At 46.2% G+C, this 22,545-nt stretch overlaps 1 protein-coding gene and 1 long non-coding RNA gene across 4 annotated transcripts in view; one reads left to right on the top strand and one right to left on the bottom strand.

Annotated features, from left to right (window-relative positions):
* Nucleotides 1–10,687, bottom strand: part of lrp3 (low density lipoprotein receptor-related protein 3) — a 59,068-nt gene extending 48,381 nt beyond the window's left edge. The window contains exon 1 of one of the 2 annotated variants that reach the window (XM_063067285.1): nt 10,405–10,687. In XM_063067285.1, the coding sequence (XP_062923355.1) occupies nt 10,405–10,459 (55 nt within the window). In that variant the 5' untranslated portion in view covers nt 10,460–10,687. The remainder of the gene's footprint in view (nt 1–10,404) is intronic. The other variant, XM_063067284.1, reaches the window with a different exon arrangement.
* Nucleotides 10,688–10,972: 285 nt separating this feature from the next.
* Nucleotides 10,973–22,545, top strand: part of LOC134356370 (uncharacterized) — a 32,717-nt gene continuing 21,144 nt past the window's right edge. Inside the window, exons 1-2 of one of the 2 annotated variants that reach the window (XR_010020343.1) lie at nt 10,973–11,181; nt 14,538–14,701. This is a non-coding gene — a long non-coding RNA (uncharacterized LOC134356370). Of the gene's footprint in view, nt 11,182–12,406; nt 12,764–14,537; nt 14,702–22,545 lie in introns of those variants that run through there. The other variant, XR_010020344.1, reaches the window with a different exon arrangement.

Genomic DNA, 22,545 nt, shown 5'->3' with positions numbered 1-22,545 from the left:
CTTAGCAGTAAGGCTGAGCAACACTCCATCCACTAACCCACCCCCCACCAGCACTATCTTATCATTTCCTGTCAGTCACTTTATGTACAGACACTACTGTGCCCAGAGTCACTTTATGGACATGAAATCAATGTATACTGTATAAGCTATCTTATATATTTATATTTATTGTGTTTTTTTAAATTATTATTTTACTCTTTATCTTATTTTGTTTTTTTTTTGTGTGGTGATTATTGATCTGGATTAACAATTATTTCATTCTCCTCTACATTACTGTACAGGAAATAGCTTTAAACTATCTTGAACCTTGAAAAATATTTCATCACCTCTTTAATTCTCTTTGGAAAGCAGACCAGAGCATCACCATCCCATATTGCTTCAGGAATCTGATTACATTTTGTGCAGACTACCATCGAATCCAATTGAGATCAAGGGTATTCTACCAGAGAGTGTTGGAGAGCCTAAGACAGACACAGAGAACTCCAATGCACACTGAGGCAGATGGTAGTGGGAAAGGAAGGGTTGCTCACAGTGCTGGGGATTCAAGGAGCAGGGATAACTACACTGTCTGTGCTGCGGCTCTCTGATTTCTGCAGCTGGGAATCCCCACACTTCTCCTGGATTTTCCAAGCTGCACTGACCCACAATCCTCGGAAATGGGGATCTTTGCCTTGGTGGCAATGCCCTCCATATCTTGAGAAAGAGTACAGTCGACATTTTGGGCCGAGATCTGAGACGTCAACCGCACTCTTTTCCATGGATACTGCTTGGCCTGCTGAGTTCCTCCAGCATTGTGTGTGTGTTAATTGGATTTCCAGCATCTACAGATTTTCTTATTTGCCCGGATCTTGGTCAGCAGCACCGTTGTGCCAAGCACAGGCCCTCTCTCCATCAGTCTCACCTCTTCCACCACTCCTCTCCACGCAGTGCTCCATGGCCACTTCAGGCTTCTCTCACCTGCTCTGGTCCCCTGAATAACACAGTCCGTCCTGGCTCTGGGTTACCTCCAATTCCTCAGCCCCGGGACTCGGCTTGGAACAAATCCTTCATCATGTCTACAATGACCATGATGAGAATCTTTACTAATCCCGTCTGCCCACACAAGGTGCATCTCTCATCCCATCTGCCCACACAAGGTGCGTCTCTCATCCCATCTGCCCACACAAGGTGCGTCTCTCATCCCATCTGCCCACACAAGGTACGTCTCTCATTCCATCTGCCCACACAAGGTGCGTCTCTAATTCCGTTTGCCCACACAAGGCGCACCTCTAATCCCATCTGCCCACACAAGGTACATCTCTCATCCCGTCTGCCCACACAAGGTGCATCTCTAATCCCATCTGCCCACACAAGGTGCATCTCTAATCCCCTCTGCCCACACAACATTCATCTCTAATCCCGGCTGCCCACACAAGGTGCATCTCTAATCCCATTTGCCCACACAAATTGATGTCTAATCCCCTCTACCCACACAAGGTGACTCTCTCTCCATTCCCTGTCTGTTCATGTGCCTGTGTAAAAACCCCTTCAGTGTCATGATTGCATCTACTCCTGTCACATTGAGTACATTTACGAGTGCTGCTTAGAGAAACCAGCACCCATAATTAGAGACCCCACCATCCAGATTGTACTCTTTTCTCGCTACTACCATTGGGAAGGAGGTGCAGGAGTCTCAGGTCAACAGTTATTACCCTACATCAATTAGACTCCTGAACCAGTGTGTACAGCTTCACTCAACTCAACACTGAACTGACTTCACAACCTATAGATTGACTTTCAATTATGCTACAACTCATGTTCTCTGTGTTTTTTATTTGCAGTTTGTTCTCTTTTACATATTTGTGTTTCTGTCTTTGTTTTGTACAGTTTTTTGTAAAATTCTATTGTCCTTTTTTTTCTGTAAATGCCTGCAAAAAAAAACTCAACGTCAGTAAGACCTTAAGACCTGAGGATTGGTAAAAGAAGGGATCACGCACCAATCATCAGAGGGACTGGAGGAGGGAAGGGAGAGCAATTTCAAGTTCCTGGGTGTCAACATCTCTTAGGTTCTAGCCAATATATTGATGCAGCTGTTCAACAAAGTAGGTACAACAGCAGCTATGTTTCATGAGGAGTTTGAGGAGATTAGGTATGTCACCAAAGACACTCGCGAATTTCTACCAATGTACCATGGGAAGTATTCTACCTGGCTGCATCACCGACTGGTATGGGGGGTAGGGGTGGCTGCACAGAGTTGTGAACTTAGTCATGGGCATCCAGGACATCTTCAAGGAGCGATGCCTCAAAAAAAGGGACTCCATGATTGAGGACCCCAACACCCAGTACTACTTATGTACTTTTGTACTACTCATTTAATTTAACTTCTAATATATATACTACTAATTTAGTTTTTATTATTACATACATGCCAGTGATATTAAACCTGACTCTGGTATAAACACTTTGATAATAAATTGACTTTGAACTTTCATTGCAGGACATGCCAGGCACTAGGTTAAGCAAGTTGCCATTATAGTCTCTCCATTGCCATGTAAACTCAGCTCTCAGTAATCCTACAACATCGGACAGATCGAACTGTCCCTGCCCAACCCCTCTGTACAGCCCTTTCCTTTGTCCAACAGCAACAAGGTTCTTGCTAACAGAAACATAGCTGAGAAAAGGGGAGGACTGGCAGCCGAATATTCCAGAATACAGATGCTACAGGCATGACAGAGGTACAAGGAAGCAAACGGGGGTGTGACCTCTTTGTTAATCGGCATGAGAGATGACACCCTTGGCGGGATGGGGTGGGGGGACCGTCCAGTGAGGCCATATGAGTAGAATTTAGAAAAAAGGGGAGAGTCACTCAAGTATGTATTATAGTATTATAGTCCTTCTTCCCACCCTCCCCCAATAGTCAGTGGTGACTTGAGGAGCAAGTGTGTAGAGAAATTGCTCATGGCTTTAATAATAATATTAGTGGGAGATTTTAATTTTCTGGCCCTGACGGAGCCACCCTGATTGTTAAAGGCCTGCAGGGGGTGGAATTTGTGGAATATGTCCAGGAAAGTTTCCATATCATATGCAGAGGGCCCTACTCGGCAGGATGCAGTATGGTATGGACCTCCTCAGGGAATGAGGCAGGACAAGTAACTAAAAGGGCTAATTTTGGGGGAATTAGACAGGGATCTAGCAGAAATCGATTGGGTGGGTCTGCCTGAAGGGAGATAAACGAATGTCAAGTGAGAGGTGGAACGCAGCAGGCCAGGCAGCATCTCTAGGAAGAAGTACAATACAGCATCTACAGGAAGTACAGTACAGCATCTACAGGAAGTACAGTCGACGTTTCGGGCCGAGACCCTTCGTCAGGACTAACTGAAAGAAGAGAGTAAGAGATTTGAAAGTGGGAGGGGGAGGGGGGATCCAAAATGATAGGAGAAGACAGGAGGGGGAGGGATGGACAAAGCTTTTGACACATGGCCTTCATAAATCAGAGTATTGAGTACAGGAGTTCAGATGTTATGTTGAAAGATGTGATGAAACCAAATCTGCAGTATCGTATGTAGTTCTGGTCATCTATGAACAAGAAAGATATCAATAAGATTGAAACAATGCAGCAAAATTTACAACGACATTGCTGCTGCAGGAGTTATAGGGAAAGATTGAACAGGTTAGGACTTGACTCCCTGGAGCATCAGAGAATTAGGAGGGGTATAGATAGGATAAATGCAAGCAGAGTGATTCCACTAAGGTTGGGTGAGATTGGAAATAAGAGGTCATAAGATGGTGGCAGTGCGAACGCAGCGGCTTCTAGGGAGCTTTTTCCCTTTTTATGATCCAAAGACAACTGCAGTGCAAGAACATAAGACACTGCAGGGTTAGACCATCAGGGAGCAGCTCGTTGGTTGGAGCAGCTAGACTAGTGTTGGCAGCGGAGCCAGCTGAGGTGTCGAAGGAGCCCGTCAGGGTATCGGAGGATCTGACCCCGCTGCAGATCACGTTGCTGCCCACCACTTGGAAGCCTCGGAGTCAGTGCCATATAACCATGGAGATTGTCTCAGACATTTCACTTGCAATCGCAAGACTCTGTTGGACAGTGATAATGTAAGTTGTGACAGGCCTGTTACCCTTGTCTGGTGGAGGGACAGTCAACATGAGAGCTGTGTAGCCACAGGTGTAGCAAGGACTAAGCCTCAAGCCTCAAGGTTGCCTGCTGGGGCAGACCAGATGAGAGATGCAGAAGTGTTATAGCATGGAAGTGAGCCGGGGCCTGGCTGTGCCCGTTGGTGCTGCCCTCCTGTGTTCGAGCGGTGGAATGACAGGCTGGATTGCACTGCCAGGAGCCTGCACCATCGATCGCTGGACATTGTTGCCCAGGGTCTTGGACTATACATGTTTTTTTTCCTTGAGTGAATATGCTATTTGCTCAATATTTTGAATTAAGTTACTTGCTATCTTTGACTGTTTGCTTGCTATTTGGAGTGTTTTGCACCTTCGTCCCAGAGGAATGCTGACTCGTTCTACTTACAGTTTGAATGATTATTAAACTTGATTTGATTTAAGGTTAAGGGTGAAAGGTGAAATATTTAGAGGGAACTTCTTCACTCAGAGGTTGGACAAGCTTCCAGTGAAAGTAGTGAATATGGGTTCAATCGCAACAATTAAGAGAAATTTGGACAGGTATATGGATGGGAAGGGTATGAAGGGAAATAATCCAGGTGCAGGTTGATGGGACTAGGCAAAATAACAGTTTGGCACAGACTAGATGGGCTGAAGGGCCTGTTTCTGCAGTGGTGCTCTATGACTCTAGGGAAGTGACCAAGGAGTGGTAAAAGGATTTCAATACCAATAAGTGTAAGATGATGCAGCTTGGAAAGTAGCACACGACTCACACTATGAAGGGTCAGGCACGCGGGGGTGGGGGGAAGAATTAGTACAAGTACAAAGTTTGCTGAAAGTAATGTCACAGATGGACAGAGGGGAGAAAAAAGGGATTTAGCACTCTGGCCTTCATCAGTCAGGTGTTGAGATATTATTGTGCAGATGTACAAGTCACCAGTGAGGCTGCAGTCTGGAGTATTATGTACAGTTTTGGTCACCCTGATCTAGAAAAAGACACAGTTAAACTGGAAAGAGCTCAAAAGAGAGTTACTGGGATGTTGCCAGGACAAGGCGGCCTGAGTTTTAGGGAGAAGTGGACAAGATTGGACTACAGAATGCTTTTCTTAAGGGAAAATCTCGCCCACCAAACCTGTTGGAATTCTTAAGAGATTACAAGTAGGATCAATAAAGGGGATGTGGTGGATGTTGTATATTTAGACTTTCAGAAGACCTTTGACAAGGTGCCACACATGAGGCTGCTTACCAAGTTATGAGCCCATAGCATTATAGGAAAGGTACTGGCAGGGTTAGTGTATTGGCTGATTAATAGGAGGCAGCGAGGATCCTTTTCTGGTTGGCTGCCAGTGAGTAGTGGTGTTCCGCAGGGGTCGGTGTTGGGACCACTTCTTTTTATACTATATAGCAATGATTTAAATGATGGAATAGATGGCTTTGTTGACAATTTTGCAGATGATACAAAGACTAGTGAAGAGGCAGGTGGTGCTGAGGAAACAGGTAGGGGACAGAAGGACTGAGACAGATTAGGAGAATGGGCATGAAAATGGCAAATGAAATACAATGTTGGAAACTGCATGTTCTTGCACTTTGGTAGTAGAAATAAATGTGCAGAGTTCTTTCTAAACAGGGAGAAAATCCAAAATTCTGAGATGCAAAGGGACTTGGGAATCATTGTGCAGATCACTCTGAAGGTTGTAGGTTGAGTCGATGGTGAGGAAGGCAAATGCAATGTTAGCATTCCTTTCAAGAGGTCTAGAATACAAGAGCAGGGATGTGATGCTGAGGCTTTATAAGGCACTGGTGAGCTCTCACCTTGAGTATTGTGAACAGTTTTGGGCTCCTCATCAAAGAAAAGATATGCTGGCATTGGAGAGGGTCCAGAGGAGGTTCACAAGGATGATTCTGGGAATGAAAGGGTTATCATACGTTGAGCATCTGATGGCTCTGGTCCTGTACTTGCTGGAATTTAGAAGAATGAGGAGGGATCTCATTGAAACCTTTTGAATGTTGAAAGGCCGAGACAGAGCAAATGTGGAAAGGATGTTTCCCATGGTGGGAGAGTCTAGGACAAGAGGACACAGCCTCAAGATACAGGGGCGTCCATTCAAAACAGATATGCAGAGAAATTTCTTTAGCCAGTTGGTGGTGAATTTGTGGAATTTGTTACCATAGGCAGCTGTGGAGGCCAGGTTGTTGGGTACATTTAAGATGGAGATTGATACATTCTCATTTGGCCACAGCATCAAAGGAGACAGAGGAAGGGGCTGTTGGCTCACAGACAGAGAAAGCTTGGAGATAGTGCGAAAGGGAGGATGGGCAGGTAATAGAGAAGGGATGCACTCAGATCGATGGTTTGAGATGTGTCTATTTTAATGCAAGAAGCCTCATGAACAAAGCGGATGAGCTTAGAGCGTGGATCAATACTTGGAACTATGATGTTGTGGCCATTAGAGGGACTTAGATGTGCAGAGGCAGGAATGGTTACTTAAGAGTGCCAGGCTTCAGATGTTTCAGAAAGGACAGGGAGGGAGGCAAAAGAGGAGAGGGCATGGCACTGCTGATCAGAGATAGTGTCATGGCTGCAGAAAAGGTGGACGTCATTGAGGGATTGTCTACTGAGTCTCTGTGGGTGGAATTTAGAAACAGGAAGAGGTCAATAACTCTACTGGGTGTTTTTTATAGGCCACCCAATAGTAACAGAGACATCAAGGAGCAGAGAGGGAGACTGATTCTGGAAAGCAGTAATAATAACAGGGTTGTCGTGGTGGGAGATTTTAATTTCCCCAATATTGATTGTCATCTTCCTAGAGCAAGGGGTTTAGATGGGGTGGAGTTTGTTAGGTGTGTTCAGGAAGGTTTCTTGACACAATATGTAGATTAGCCTACAAGAGGAGAGGCTGTACTTGATCTGGTATTGGGAAATGAACCTGGTCAGGTGTCAGATCTCTCAGTGGGAGAGCATTTTGGAGATAGTGATCACAATTCTATCTCCTTTACCATAGCATTGGAGAGGGATAGGAATAGACAAGTTAGGAAAGTGTTTAATTGCAGTAAGGGGTAATATGAAGCTATCCGGCAGGAACTTGGAAGCATAAATTGCGAACAGATGCTCTCAGGGAAATGTACGACAGAAATTTGGCAAATGTTCAGGGGATATTTCCGTGGCGTTCTGCACAGGTATGTTCCAATGAGACAGGGAAAGGATGGTAGGGTACAGGAACCGTGGTGTACAAAGGCTGTTGAAAATCTAGTCAAGAAGAGAAGAAAAGAAAAGCTTACGAAAGGTGAGGTGACACTTCACCTGTGAGTCGGCTGGGGTGATATACTGCGTCCGGTGCTCCCGATGTGGCCTTCTATATATTGGCAAGACCCGACGCAGACTGGGAGACCGCTTTACTGAACACCTACGCTCCATCCGCCAGAGAAAGCAGGATCTCCCAGTGGCCACACATTTTAATTCCACATCCCATTCCCATTCTGACATGTCTATCCACGGCCTCCTCTACTCTAAAGATGAAGCCACACTCAGGTTGGAGGATCAACACCTTATATTCCGTCTGGGTAGCCTCCAACCTGATGGCATGAACATTGACTTCTCTAACTTCCGCTAATGCCCCACCTCCCCCTCGTACCCCATTGGTTATTTATTTTTATACACACATTCTTTCTCTCACTGTCCTTTTTCTCCCTCTGACTATACCCCTTGCCCATCCTCTGGTTCCCCCCCCCGTCTTTCTCCCCGGACCTCCTGTCCCATGATCCTCTCGTATCCCCTTTTGCCAATCACCTGTCCAGCTCTTGGCTCCATCCCTCCCCCTCCTGTCTTCTCCTATCATTTCGGATCTCCCCCTCCCCCTCCCACTTTCAAATTTCTTACTAACTCTTCCTTCAATTAGTCCTGACAAAGGGTCTCGGCCCGAAACATCGACTGTTCCTCTTCCTAGAGATGCTGCCTGGCCTGCTGCGTTCACCAGCAACTTTGAGGAGATATCAGGGGTAAGTTTTTTTATGCAGAAAGTGGTGAGTGCGTGGAATGGGCTGCTGGTAACTGTGGTGGAGGCAGATACCATAGGGTCTTTTAAGAGACTCCTGGATAGGTACATGGAGCTTAGAAAACTAGAGGGCTATTTCTGACGTACGTACATGTTCAGCACAGCATTGTGGGCTGAAGGGCCTGTATTGTACTGTAGGTTTTCTACGTTTCTATGTGGGCACATGGCCAAGTGGTTAAGGCATTGGACTAGCTACCTGAAGGTCGTGAGTTCAAGCCACAGCCGAGGAAACATGTTGTGTCCTTGAGCAAGGCACTTAATCACACATTGCTCTGCGACGACACAGGTACCAAGCTGTATGGGTCCTAATGCCTTTCCCTTGGACAACATTGGTGTCATGGAGAGGGGAGACTTGCAGCATGGGCAACTACTGGTCTTCCATACAACCTTGCCCAGGCCTGTGCCCTGGAGAGTGAAGACTTTCCAGGCGCAGATCCATGGTCTCGCAAGACTAACGGATGCCTTTACTATGTAACGGGGAGAAGGCCTGGGAGTGGGACTGGGACTGAGGATGGGAAGAAATAAAGGATCAGCAATGATTTAATGGTGGAGGAGACTCGATGGGTCAAATGGCTATTTCAAATGGTCACTGTAAAACACCAGGGTACGGTACCGGTGGGGACGGGTCTGTCACCGTACGACACCAGGGTACGGTACCAGTGGGGACGGATCTGTCACCGTACGACATCGGGGTAGAGCGGGTACCGGTGGGGACGGGTCTGTCACTGTATAACAACAGGGTAAGGTACCGGTGGGGACGGGTCTGTCACTGTACAACACCGGGGTACAGTACCAGTGGGGACAGGTCTGTCACTGTACAACACTGGGGTACAGTACCGGTGGGGACAGGTCTGTCACTGTACAACACCGGGGTACAGTACCAGTGGGGATGGGTGTGTCACTGTGTAACACCGGGGTAGAACGGGTACCGGTGGGGACGGGTCTGTCACTGTACAACACCGGGGTACAGTACCAGTGGGGATGGGTGTGTCACTGTGTAACACCGGGGTAGAACGGGTACCGGTGGGGACGGGTCTGTCACTGTACAACACCAGGGTAGAAGGGGTACCGGTGGGGACGGATCTGTCACTGTACGACATCGGGGTAGAGCGGGTACCAGTGGGGACGGGTCTGTCACTGTATAACACCAGGGTACGGTACCGGTGGGGACAGGTCTGTCACTGTACAACACCGGGGTACAGTACCAGTGGGGACGGGTGTGTCACTGTGTAACACCGGGGTAGAGTGGGTACCGGTGGGGATGGGTCTGTCACTGTACAACACCGGGGTACGGTACCGGTGGGGATGGGTCTGTCACTGTGTAACACCGGGGTAGAGCGGGTACCGGTGGGGACGGGTCTGTCACTGTACAACACCAGGGTACAGTACCGGTGGGGACCAGTCTGTCACTGTACAACACCGGGGTACGGTACTGGTGGGGACCGGTCTGTCACTGTATAACACCGGGATATAGCACCGGTGGGGACGGGTCTGTCACTGTACAACACCAGGGTAGACCGGGTACCGGTGGGGACGGGTCTGTCACTGTGTAACACCAGGGTAGAGCGGGTACCGGTGGGGACGGGTCTGTCACTGTACAACACCAGGGTAGAGCGGGTACCGGTGGGGACGGGTCTGTCACTGTACAACACCAGGGTAGAGCGGGTACCGGTGGGGACGGGTCTGTCACTGTACAACACCAGGGTAGAGCGGGTACCGGTGGGGACGGGTCTGTCACTGTACAACACCAGGGTAGAGCGGGTACCGGTGGGGACGGGTCTGTCACCGTACAATACCAGGGTACGGTACCGGTAGGGACGGGTCTGTCACTGTGTAACACCAGGGTAGAGCGGGTACCGGTGGGGACGGGTCTGTCACCGTACAATACCAGGGTACGGTACCGGTAGGGACGGGTCTGTCACTGTGTAACACCAGGGTAGAGCGGGTACCGGTGGGGACGGGTCTGTCACCGTACAATACCGAGCTTTCCTCCCGTGCCCCAGGCCCTCCATCACACCATCCCCGCCCTCAGTGCCTCCTTTGTCCCGGGACAGCCTCTCTTTCCCCGTCTCCTGTTCCGGGAATAGTCCCCGTTGCCGGGGTTCCCCCTGCTTGGATCCCCGTCCCTCGCCCAAACCAGCATACCCCGACTTTACCCTCGGGTCCCCACTACTCCGATGCCTACATCGACTCTGCCTCCCCCCGGTGTCTCCCGGCACCCGGTCATCTCGTCGCCACCGAGCCGCCTACCCACCGGTGCCGAAGAGCAGGCCGAAGCTGAGGAGCGTTGGCCGCCGTTCTGCCGCCATTTCTTGTTGGCCGCCGTGTCACATGCGGGTGGCGGTGCATATTGTGTCAGCCGGGTAGTGTACCGCGGCCTCGGACTCGCCCCGCTCCATCGCGGGGCTCAGCACGACCCCGGCCCGTCTCCCTCACAGTCCAAATCCAAATCCAATCCCAATCCCGCTGCCCCGCTCTCCCACAGCAGCGGCGCCGCGCCTGCGTACAGCCGGCACACTGCGCCGTGGGCACATGCGCACTGCAGTTCGAAGCCGACAACCTGTGCAATTAGCCCCCTCAACTCAAAAGCGCTTTCATGCTGCCGGCTGCGTGATGTAACCCGTCACCTGACCGTCAACCGGCGTTTGCTGCCATTTACTAAAGCCAAATAGAAAGTCGCCATCTTTTTTACAGTCACTTTAAATGGCCCTGAACTTGACTGCCAGGACCAGCATTTACCTCCCCTCCCCAATAACCCTCCGAAAGGGGAGGAGGGTGAAACAAGTGGGAGAACCTCTCCATTCCTTGTAGAGAGGCTCACGCAGTTAAATCCAGGGACGGCGGTCTATTTCCCAGCAGGATAATGTGTGCTTGGGGAATCTGCAGGTGCTGGCGCTCTTGGAGCCTGTGATTCCCGAGGGAGCGGCGGTGCGTGTTGTTGTCGGTACAGGCTGTCGGTGGGAAGGAGGGTTCATGAAGGTGGATGGGGTGCCATATCCAGAACACTGAAAGAAGTATCCGTCAGAATCAGGTTTATAATCACCCGCATGCGTCGTGAAAGTTGTTATCTCTGCGGTAGCATAGGATGTAATGCATAATAACAGGGAAAAACTGAATGTATATGTATATAAGTCGTGAGGTAGTGTTCATGGGCTCAACGTCCATTCAGAAATAGGACGGCAAAGTGGGAGAACCTGTTCCTCAATTGTTTAATGTGTGTCTCTGGTTTCTGTAGCTCCTTCCTGATAGTAGCTCACCGCTCCGGCACCTCTGTAAAAAACATCAAAATACAGTAAACAAGCGGACAATAAACTGGACTGGTCAAAGAACACTGAGGCTGTCTACAAGAGGGGTCAGAGCCGTCTCTATTTCCTGAGGAGACTGAGGTCCTTTAACATCTGCCAGACGATGCTGTGGATGTTCTACGAGTCTGTGGTGGCCAGTGTTACCATGTTTGCTGTTGTGTGCTGGGGCAGCAGGCTGAGGGTAGCAGACACCAACAGAATCAACAAACTCATTCGTAAAGCCAGTGATGTTGTGGAGATGGAACTGGACTCTCTGACGGTGGTGTCTGAAAAGAGGAAGCTGTCTAAATTGCATTCCATCTTGGACAATGTCTCCCATCCACTACATGATGTACTGGGTGGGCACAGGAGTACATTCAGCCAGAGACTCATTCCTCCAAGATGCAGCACTGAGCGTCATAGGAAGTCATTCCTGCCTGTGGCCATCAAACTTTACAACTCCTCCCTTGGAGGGTCTGACACCCTGAGCCAATAGGCTGGTCCTGGATTTATTTCATAATTTACTGGCATAATTTACATATTACTATTTAACTATTTATGGTTCTATTACTATTTATTATTTATGGTGCAACTGTAACGAAAACCAATTTCCCCCGGTGACTATGACTATGAATTTAACAGCGGCCGCATATTAAACAGAGGGAATTTTACTGAAGCGGGGGTTGGGGAGAGGGGGTGGTGGCTGGTGGGGAAAAAACACTAATAACATTAGGATATTTGATCATTTTTGGTGAAATCCTGGTGGTGTGACTGTTTTTTTATTTAGATATTTGTGAAATTCCTCCTTGCTTGACCCGTTGTCCCAGCATACCCTGCTGTAGCCTCCCGCCATTTCGCAGATCCTCCTTCTCCCTCCAGCACTCGTTGTTTGAGCATTGTTCACCAAGAAAATAAAAATCTTAGATATTTGAAAAGTGGCATGTGGCAAGGTCGGTAAGAACGAATCGCACTTAGTGAGGCTACACCTGTGGTGGTCCGTGGGTTACTCGCTCATACAAACGTTAATTTTTCTCACTAACAACCCTATGGCTTCTAAGCAAACAACATTAACTTCTTTCTTTCGTAAACAGGCTGAGGAGCGTAACAAGAATAACGTACAAGATACTGATAACAGTAAAAGTGACAAAAGCTATGTTTCGCCTGCTTCTAGTTCAAATTTTCTAACCGGGTCCAAATGCAGTTCTGAAAGTAATGGCCCTTCGAAGTCAGGCTTGTATCCCTGTTCAGGAGTTTGGACTGAAGAAATGTGGAAGAAAAAGAAGGAAACTTTTCCCTGGTTAGACCAAGGATGATAAACTTGGGTGTAAAGTACGTGCAAACAAAAGCAGTCTGACATTTTTCACTTGTAGGGGTTTGAGGCTGTCAAGTGAATGGCAGATGTACCAAGTCTCCTACAATGGAGCCGATCCAAGTACACGCTTGAAGTCTCAGGGAAAAAATGGTTGATCACAAACTATCAAACGCCCACACTGCTGCTCTAACTGTTGAAAATATAGCTAGTGAAGATGCTCTTAGAAGCGTATGTGACACCATGAATGCTTCGCATCTAAAGGCAACGTTCAATTTTTCGTTCTGCAAATTATTTAGCTCAGAATGACAGACCATACTCTGATCACTTTGGCTTATTGGAACTTCAAAAAAATGGTATTGACATTGGAATTGGACTGCATTCCCACACTAGTGCTACAGAGATAATTAATCACATAGCCATTAATATGAAAAAGAAAATTTGCCAGCATATCAAGCAGATAAATGGCAAATTTTCTGTTCTCATTGATGAATCAACAAGCCTGAGCATTAAGACCACCCTAATAGTTTATTTGAAATGTGGAAGTGATAAGGAAGGGGATCCCTATTTTCTGTTTTTAGATCCAATTGAACTGCCTGATCAGAAAGCTGCAACTATTCCTCAGCATCTATCGAACTGTCTCAATAACCATGGGTTTGATGACTCTTACTTGAAACAGAACCTTGTAGCATTTGCTAGTGATGGGGTGAGCGTAATGCTTGGTGTCAAATCTGGTGTTGCTACAATTCTCAAGGAACATTACCCTGATGTGATAACTTGGCACTGTCTTAATCACAGATTAGAACTTGCAGTAGGTGACTCGGTGAGAGAAGTTCATGGAATAAATCATTTTCAATCATTTATGAACAAATCGTACTGTTTACAGTAGGTCACCTCTAAATCAAAAGGAACTGTCTGAATGTGCCTCTCAACTAGAACAACAAATTTGCAAAATAGGCTGTGTTCTGGGCACCAGGTGCGTAGCTAGCTCATTTTGAACAGTTTCAGCAGCGTGGCAAAATTACGAAGCATTGTGTTTTCATTTTGAAAAAGCAATGAAGGATGAAACAAGATCTGGGAGTGACAGAAAAACCTATGAAGGTCTGTTGAAAAGACTCTCTTCAGAACAGTTTCTATTGGACTTAGCTCTCATGTATGACACGTTGCAGGAACTTGGTTTACTGTCAGTGTTTACAGAAATGCACTATGATTGTTTATGCAGGCAAACAGAGCATAAGGGTCACTGCATGGACTGAAAGAGCAACCTGGTACAAAAACTCTGGAAGCTCAAGAGGCTGTTGAAAAGGGGAAGTTTGGAGAAATTACCTTAACAAGCAACAACAAAATTGTCTCCATTAATTATCTACAGTTTCTTACTAGTCTTATAAACAGTTTGCAGCGCCGTATGTTCATGGTAACATCCTTGAAAGGTTCTCAAACTTCTAAACCTCAAAGTATGTCTAAATCCCTGCTAAATGAAATGTGTGTCCTTGATAAAGATAACTGGCCTGCTGAAATACCACCTAATAATGGAGAAGGTGCAATATCATCTCTCTATAAGAGGTTTAAGCTTTCTTCTTCCTCTGTAATAAATGTCTTCAGAGATTATGTGGAAGATCATGGACGCCGCATCCCCCAAGATTTATGCCCATTACTGAGCTGTTCACAAGTTATTCCTATTAGTACTGCTGAGTGTGAGAGAGGGTTCAGTCACCTGAACTTGATAATAGCAACAACATGCTCAAGAATTCTCGTAAATCATGTATCATCCCTTATGTTTGTTAAACTACACAGACCCCCTCTAGTTCCGTGGAATCCTGAGCTGTATGTCACATCATGGCTGCAGTACCACAGATCAGCAGATGACACCAGGACAAGAGTTGCTTCAGACCCCCGAACACATATTACGCCTGACCCTTTGTGGAAATTATTGTGAAATGTCTCATTGGTGGCATTTGGTAAGTAGGTAATTACTTTTAATTACTTTTAATTTGGTAAAACACATGATTACCGTCTTTTTCTTGACTTGCTTGATAATTATATTTTGTGATAATTAGTGAGTGCAGCCATGCAATACTTTGTCATATTATTAAACTAAGTATTATATGTTTTATTGTACCAGTTATACACTGAAATGTAGTGATAGGCTGTAATCTTGTTAATGTCTTAACTATCACTGTGGAGCTCTGGAATTAATTTATTTCTTTCATCTTGGTTTAGTGCTTGACATTCATATATGTCACACCCAATTTGTGTACCTGCTCATTCTATGAATGGGGCGAGGAAGTTGCCCACTACATGAAATGAGCAGGTACACAAATTGGGAGTGACTTATGTAGAGAGAGGATAAAGGAAATGGCAAGCATTTTGTCAGCTCCGGCACCTAAAAACTTAGCACTGCACCCCTGGATAGTAGTAATGAGAAGAGGGCGTGCCCTGGGTGCTGGGGCACCACCTTTTTGAAGCATCGCTCCCAGAAGACGTCCTGAGTCCTACGGAGGCTAGTGGCCATGATGGAGCTGTGGAGCTGTTTACAACTCTCTGCAGCTGAGTCGATCCTGCGCTGTAGCCCCCCCACCCCCCGCCACACCCCGGTGATGCAGCTGGTTAGAATGCTCTCCTCGATACTTCTGTAGAAATTTGCGAGTGTTTTAAGTGACATACCAAAAACTCCTCAAACTACTAATGAAATATTGACACCCAGAAACTTGAAATTCCTCACTCTTTCCATTTCTGATCCCTCTGTGAGGAACGTTGTGTCTTTCTGAAGTCCACAGTCGGTTATTTGGTCTTGCAACGCCACTCAGCGAGGGGATAAATCTCGCTCATTTACACCCTCTTATCACCATCTGAAATCCTGGCAACGATTGTATTGTCAGCAAATTTATAGATGGCGTTTTAGCTGTGCCTAACCACACAGTCACGGGTGTAGAAAGCAGACCGGGGGCTAAGCACACATCCCTGAGGTGCACCAGTGTTGATTGTCAGTGAAGTGGTGATGTTATTTCCAGTCTCCAGTTTCCAAAAGGACTAGACACTGTGGATGTGGAGAGAATGTTTCCTGTGGTTGTATCCAGCACGAGAGGGCACAGCCTCAAAACTGAGGGGCACCTTTTAGAATAGAGGTAAGGAGGAAATTTTTTCACCAGAGAGTAGTGGATCTGTGGAATGCTTTGCCACAGACAGCTGTGGAGACCAAGTCCATGGGTATATTGAAAGCGGAAGTTGATTGTTTCCTTATCGGTCAGGGCATCAAAGGATATGGTGAGAAGGCAGGTGTATGGGGTTGAGTGGGATCCGGGATCAGCCATGATGGAGTAGAGTCAATCGAATGATTAGCCTAATTCTGCTCCTATGCCTTATGGTCTAATACGCACAGATTGTGGTCTTCTAGTTGTAGAGGGAGGTACAGAGGCCCAGGTTCTAGAGCTTTTTGATCAGAACTATAGGAATGGTGGTGTTAAATGCTGAGTTGTATTCAATAAACATTTATTGCTTATTTATTATAATTGTTATTACGATTGCTTGTTTTTTGTTGTTTCATTGTACTGCAAATGAAGGCCCACAAGAAAATGAATTTCAGGGTTGTATATGGTGACATACGTACTTTGATAATAAATTTACTTTGAACTTTGAAACCTCTTCCAGGCAAGTGGGTCAGCTTCTTCCTTGCAGATGGTGGAAGAGGTTTGTGCTGTCAATCGATGGGTCGGTCACAGTGAGATTAAAGCCCCCAGTCACACTGGGAACCAGTTTACAAATTCCCTGCCGTGTGTCCTCTGTTTCAGCACTGTGAGTGCAGGCACTTGCATTAAGGATTGGACATAGTGATGAAAAGAATAATTGAATTTAATTCACTTTATTTCTTACATCTTTCACATACATGGGGAGTAAAAATCTTTATGCTATGTCCCAATCTAAATGTGCAATCATAGTGATTTATAATAATTGGAACAGTCAATGTAATATAGAGTACATTCAAATCAGCGTGAGTTCACCAGTCTGATGGCCTGGTGGAAGAGGGTGAGCAGCCAGTTGTCGTGGTGAATGTAGGTACTAACGATATAGGAAGAAAGCAGGATAAGGTCATACAAGCTGAATTTAGGGAGGAGTGGGACCTCAAAGGTAATAATCTCAGGATTATGACCGGTGCCACATGCTAACCAGAGTTGGAATAGCAGGATAGCTAGAATGAATATGTGGCTCGAGCGGTGGGGCAGGAGGGAGGGTTTCAGGTTCCTGGGGCATTGGAACCGCTTCTGGGGGAGGTGGGACCAGTACCATCCGGACGGTCTACATCTGGGCAGGGTCAGGATCAATGTCCTCGGGAGATTGTTTGGTATTGTTGTTGGAGAGGCTTTAAACTAATATGGTAGGGGGGTGGGAACCCACACAGAAGAGAGAAGTGATGTAGAGACCAAAGCTAGAGTTAGTGAAGAAAAAAGTAAGAGTAGAGAGCATAAAAGTAAAAAGCAAAAATCACACAGGTCACTAGATTCTAAAAGGGCAATAAGTATAAAGGCACTTTATCTAAATGGCTGTAGTATTAGAAACAAGGTTAGTGAACTTGTGGCACAGATCCGTACCATGGCATATGATTTAGTGGCCATTACAGAAACCTGGTTGCAAGGTGGAGATGACTGGGAATTAAATATCCAAGGGTATCAGGTAATATGGAAAGATAGGCAGGAAGGCAGAGGAGGTGGAGTGGTGCTCTTGATTAGGGATGAGATCTGGGTGATTGTGAGAGATGATATAAGATCTACGGAGCAGAACGTTGAGTCCATCTGGGTAGAGATTGACAATAGTAAAGGGAAAAAAGTCACTGGTGGGTGTTGTCTATAGGCCACCTAATAAAAATATTGCAGTGGCAGAGACGATTAACCAATAAATAACCGAGGCTTATAAGAATGGAACAGCAGTTCTCATGGGGGATTTTAACTTCCATGTAGATTGGGTGAATCAGGTTGGTTAAGGAAGTCTTGAGGACTTAATAGAATGCATCTGTGATGGCTTTCTTGAGCAGCATATTAGTGAACCTACAAGGGAAAATACTATCTTAGATCTAGTCCTGTGCAATGAGACAGGTAAGATTAATGATCTTGTAGTCAAGGATCCTCTTGGAAAGAATGATCATAGTATGATTGAATTTCACATTCAGATGGAGGATGAAATAGTTAGATCTAAAACTAGTGTATTATGTTTGAACAAGGGATACTACAACTGGATGAGGGAGGAGTTGGCTAATGTGGATTGGGAGCACAGGCTATATGGTAGGACAGTTGAAGAACAGTTGAATACTTTCAAAGAGATTTTTCACAGTGCTCAACAAAAGTATATTCCAGTCAAAAGTAAGGACAGTAAGTGTGGGGAGAGCCAGACTTGGATAACTTAGGAAATAAAAGACAGTATCAAATTAAAAGCTCATGTGTACAAAGTCACAAAGAGTGGTGGGAGACTGGAGGATTGAGAAAACTTTAAAAAGCAACAAAGAACAACTAAACAAGAAATAAGGAAAGGGAAGATAGAGTATGAAAGTAAATTAGCACAAAATATAAAACCAGACAGCAAAAGTTTTTTTATAAATGTATAAAGCGGAAGAGGGTGACTAAAGTCAACGTAGGTCACTTGGAAGACGAGAAGGGGAAATTGATATTGGGATATATGGAAATGGCTGAGACATTGAACGACTATTTTGTGTCGGTCTTCACGGTGGAGGACACATCTAATATGCCAAAGAATGATGTTATGGATGAAATGGGAGGTGAGGACCTTGATAAGATCACTGTCACTAAAGAGATAGTGATGAGCAAACTAGAGGGCCTGAAGGTAGATAAGTCCTGGTCCTGATGGGATGCATCCCAGGGTGCTGAGGGAATTGGCGGAGGTTATAGTAGACGTGGTGGTAATCATTTATCAAAACTCTCTAGACTCTGGGCAGGTCCCGGCAGAATGGAAGATAGCAAATGTCATGACACTTTTTAAAAAAGGATGTAGGCAAAAGACAGGCAACTATAGGCCAGTTAGCTTAACATTTGTAGTCGGGAAAAGGCTTGAAGCAGTCATTAAGGAAGAAACATTTAGAAAGGAATGGTTCCATTAGACAGATGCAGAATGGATTCAGAAAGGGCAGGTCCTGTTTGACAAACTTACTGGAGTTCTTTGAGGACATAATGAGTGCAGTGGATAGAGGGGAACAGGTGGATGTTGTATACTTGGATTTCTAGAAGGCGTTCGATAAGGTGCCGCACAGGAGACTTATAAATAAGATACGGATGCATGGAGTCGGAGGAAGTGTATTGGCATGAATAGTGGATTGGTTAACCGATAGAAGGCAGAGAGTTGGTATAAATGGGTGTTTCTCCGGTTGGCAGTCAGTGGTAAGTGGGGTGCCGCAGGGGTCGGTGCTGGGCCCGCAGCTGTTTACCATTTACATTGATGATTTGGAAGAGGGGACTGAGTATAGTGAAGCAAAATTTTTGCTGATGACACTAAACTGAGTGGAAAAACAAATTGTACATCAGATGTGGAGAATCTACAGAGGGATACAGATAGGTTAAGTGAGTGGGCCAAGGTCTGGCAGATGGAATACAACATTGGTAAATGCGAGATCATCCACCTTGGAAGGAATAATAGAAGAGCAGATTATTATTTAAGTGGTGAAAGATTGCAGCATGCTGTTGTGCAGAGGGACTTGGGAGCGCTTATTCATGAATCGCAAAAAGTTGGCTTGCAGGTGCAACAGGTTATTAAGAAGGTAAACGGAATGTTGGCCTTCATTGCTAGAGGGATTGAATTCAAGAGCAGGGAGGTTATGCTGCAACTGTACAGGGTACTGGTGAGGCTGCACTTGGAGTACTGTGTGCAGTTCTGGTCTCCATACTTGAGGAAGGATATACTGGCTTTGGAAGCAGTGCAGAGGAGATTCACCAAGTTGATTCCAGAGATGAAGGGGTTAACCTATGAGGAGCGATTGAGTCGCCTGGGACTATACTCTCTGGAATTCAGAAGAATGAGAAGGGATTTTATAGAAACATACAACATTTTGAAAGGGATAGATAAGATAGAAGTAGAAAAGTTATTTCCATTGGGAGGTGAGACTAGAACTAGGGGACATTGCCTCAAGATTCAGGGGAGAAGATTTAGGATGGAGATTAGGAGAAACTGTTTTTCCTAGAGAGTGGTGAATCTGTGGAATTCTCTGCCCAGGGAAGCAGTTGAGGCTTCTTCACTGAATATATTTAAGAAACAGTTAGATAGGTTTTTACATATTTGGGGAATTAAGGGTTATGGGGAAAAGGCAGGTAGATGGAGCTGAGTTTATGGACAGATCAGCCATGATCTTATTGAATGGCGGGGCAGGCTCGATGGGCCGGATGGCCTACTCCTGCTCCTATTTCTTATGTTCTAAGAAGGTGTCCCGGAACCTGTTGGTCCTGGCTTTTATTGTGCCCGGATAGCAGCAGCTGGAACAGATTGTGGTTGGGATGGGTCGGGTCCCCAATGATCCTTCGGGCCCTTTTTACACACCTGTCATTATAAGTATCCTTTTAGTGTCTTGTAACTGTGAACACAAAGGTTACATCAACCGAGTGACAGCTCAGTTCTGACATTATCTTCAAGTTGCGATTTAAAAGAAAACAAGTGTATAAAGACAGTGACCCGATCACCGGGGAGACAGGTCAACGAGGGTATAAACTCAGTGCCTCAGTCATTGGATATTCGTCTGGGAGATGTGCACAGACGCATTAGCTCGTCATCATGCAAAGCCCCTGAGAAGGTTCCGGTATAAAAGGGATACTCTGCCTAGCAGGGCAGTCGTCGGAGTAGTATGAGTTAGAGTAGTAGGGCTTTGGCGAGGATGGTATTCAGAGAGACAAGGAGCTAAGTTACTTTCAGAAATCTTTTTTTTCCTCTAATTAAGAACAGTGGGCATGACTGCAGGGCCAATTTTCTGCTCTGCTTCCGGATAGAAACTTAGAAAACCTACAGCACAATACAGGCCTTTTGGCCCTCAAAGCTGTGCCGAACATGTCCCTACCTTAGAAATTACTAGGCTTACGTATAGCCCTCTATTTTTCTAAGCTCCATGTACCTATCTAAAAGTTTCTTAAAAGACCCTATTGTATCTGCCTCCACCAACGTTGCCGGCAGCCCATTCCACGCACTCACCACTCTCTGAGTAAAAAACTTACCCTCGACATCTCCTCTGTACCTACTCCCCAGCACCTTAAACCTGTGTCCTCTTGTGGCAACCATTTCAGCCCTGGGAAAAAGCCTCTGACTATCCACACGATCAATATCTCTCATCTTGTACACCTCTATCAGGTCACATCACATCCTCCGTCGCTCCAAGGAGAAAAGGCCGAGTTCACTCAACCTATTCTCATAAGGCATGCTCCCCCATCCAGGCAACATCCTTGTATATCTCCTCTGCACCCTTTCCATGGATATTGGATATCCCGGAGACCTGATGGTCACATCGGCACCAGGTGCCTCCAAACCTAATTAAGGAACAGGAGTTGCAGCTCGATGACTTTTCGCTCGTTGTGAAAGTGAGGAGGTGATCGATAGGTAGTCACACCGGAGCTACAGGGGACAGGGACAGATATATGGGTGACTGTCAGGCGAGGGAAGGAGAGCATCAGATCGTGGAGGGACCCCTGTGACTGTCCCCCTTAACAATAAGTACTCCATTTTGAGTACTGCTGGGGGGGGATGAGCTACCTGGGGGAAGAGACAGAGGCCATGCCTCTGGCACTGATTCTGACCCTGTGCCTCATAAGGGTAGGGAACTGAAGGGGATGTCAGCAGTGATGGGGGAACTCTATGGTTATGGTTGGGCGGCAGATAGGTGACTCTGTGGGCACGAAAAAGAAATATGTGTGGTAGTTTGCCTCCTAGGTGCCAGGGTCTGGGATGTTTCTAAACATGTCCGCAGTATGCTGAAAAGAGGGGATGAGCCGCCAGGGAACATTTGCATAGGTATGTTCCTTTGCGCCAGGGAAAGGATGGTAGAGTAAAAGAACCATGGTATTCAGAGGAGATGGAAAATCTCGTTCAGAATAAAAGCTTATGAAGTTTTAAGAAACTAGGTACTGTTAGAGTTCTTGAAAATTACAGTGTTGCCAGGAAGGAGTTTAAGAATGGAATTAGGAGAGCCAGAAGGGGCCATGAGAAGGCCTTGGTGAGCAGGATTAAGGAAAACCCCAAGGCATTCCACAAGTATATGAAGAGCAAGTGGATGAGCCGTGTGAGAATCGGACCAATCAGGAGCAATAGTGGAAACATGCATGGAGTCGGAGGAGGTAGCAGAGGTACTTAATGAATACTTTGCTTCAGTATTCACCAGGGAGAAGGACCTTGGCAATTGTGGGGATGACTTACAGCGGACTGAAACGCTTGAGTGTATAGATATTAAGAAAGAGGATGTGCTGGATGTCCATAATAATAAACCGGATTCTGGTTTCTGTTATCTACTCTGACGACGCAGTACAGGAGGAGGCAGCTGCTGTAAAGGATGTTCTGTGGAGGAGTGGGACAGTAACTCCATTCCTCTGTCAACAGGTACCAGGTGACCTTGACCTGTCAAGCTGGGGGGAATATTTCAACACTACAAGAATTCTGATTGGCCAAGGACCACACGGGGGTAGAATCAGGCCATTGATCCCATTGAGTCTGTTCTGTCCTTCCATCATAGCTGATTTATTATCCCTCTAAACCCCATTCTCACGCCTTCTTTCCATATCTTTTGATGTTCTGACTAATCAAAAACCTATCCACCTCCACTTTAAATCTACCC

Source organism: Mobula hypostoma, chromosome 14 (assembly GCF_963921235.1).
Source record: "Mobula hypostoma chromosome 14, sMobHyp1.1, whole genome shotgun sequence".
NCBI classification, from domain to species: Eukaryota; Metazoa; Chordata; class Chondrichthyes; order Myliobatiformes; family Myliobatidae; genus Mobula; species Mobula hypostoma.
The sequence above is the reverse complement of the archived record's forward strand: the minus strand, read 5'-3'. Positions and strand labels throughout refer to the sequence as shown.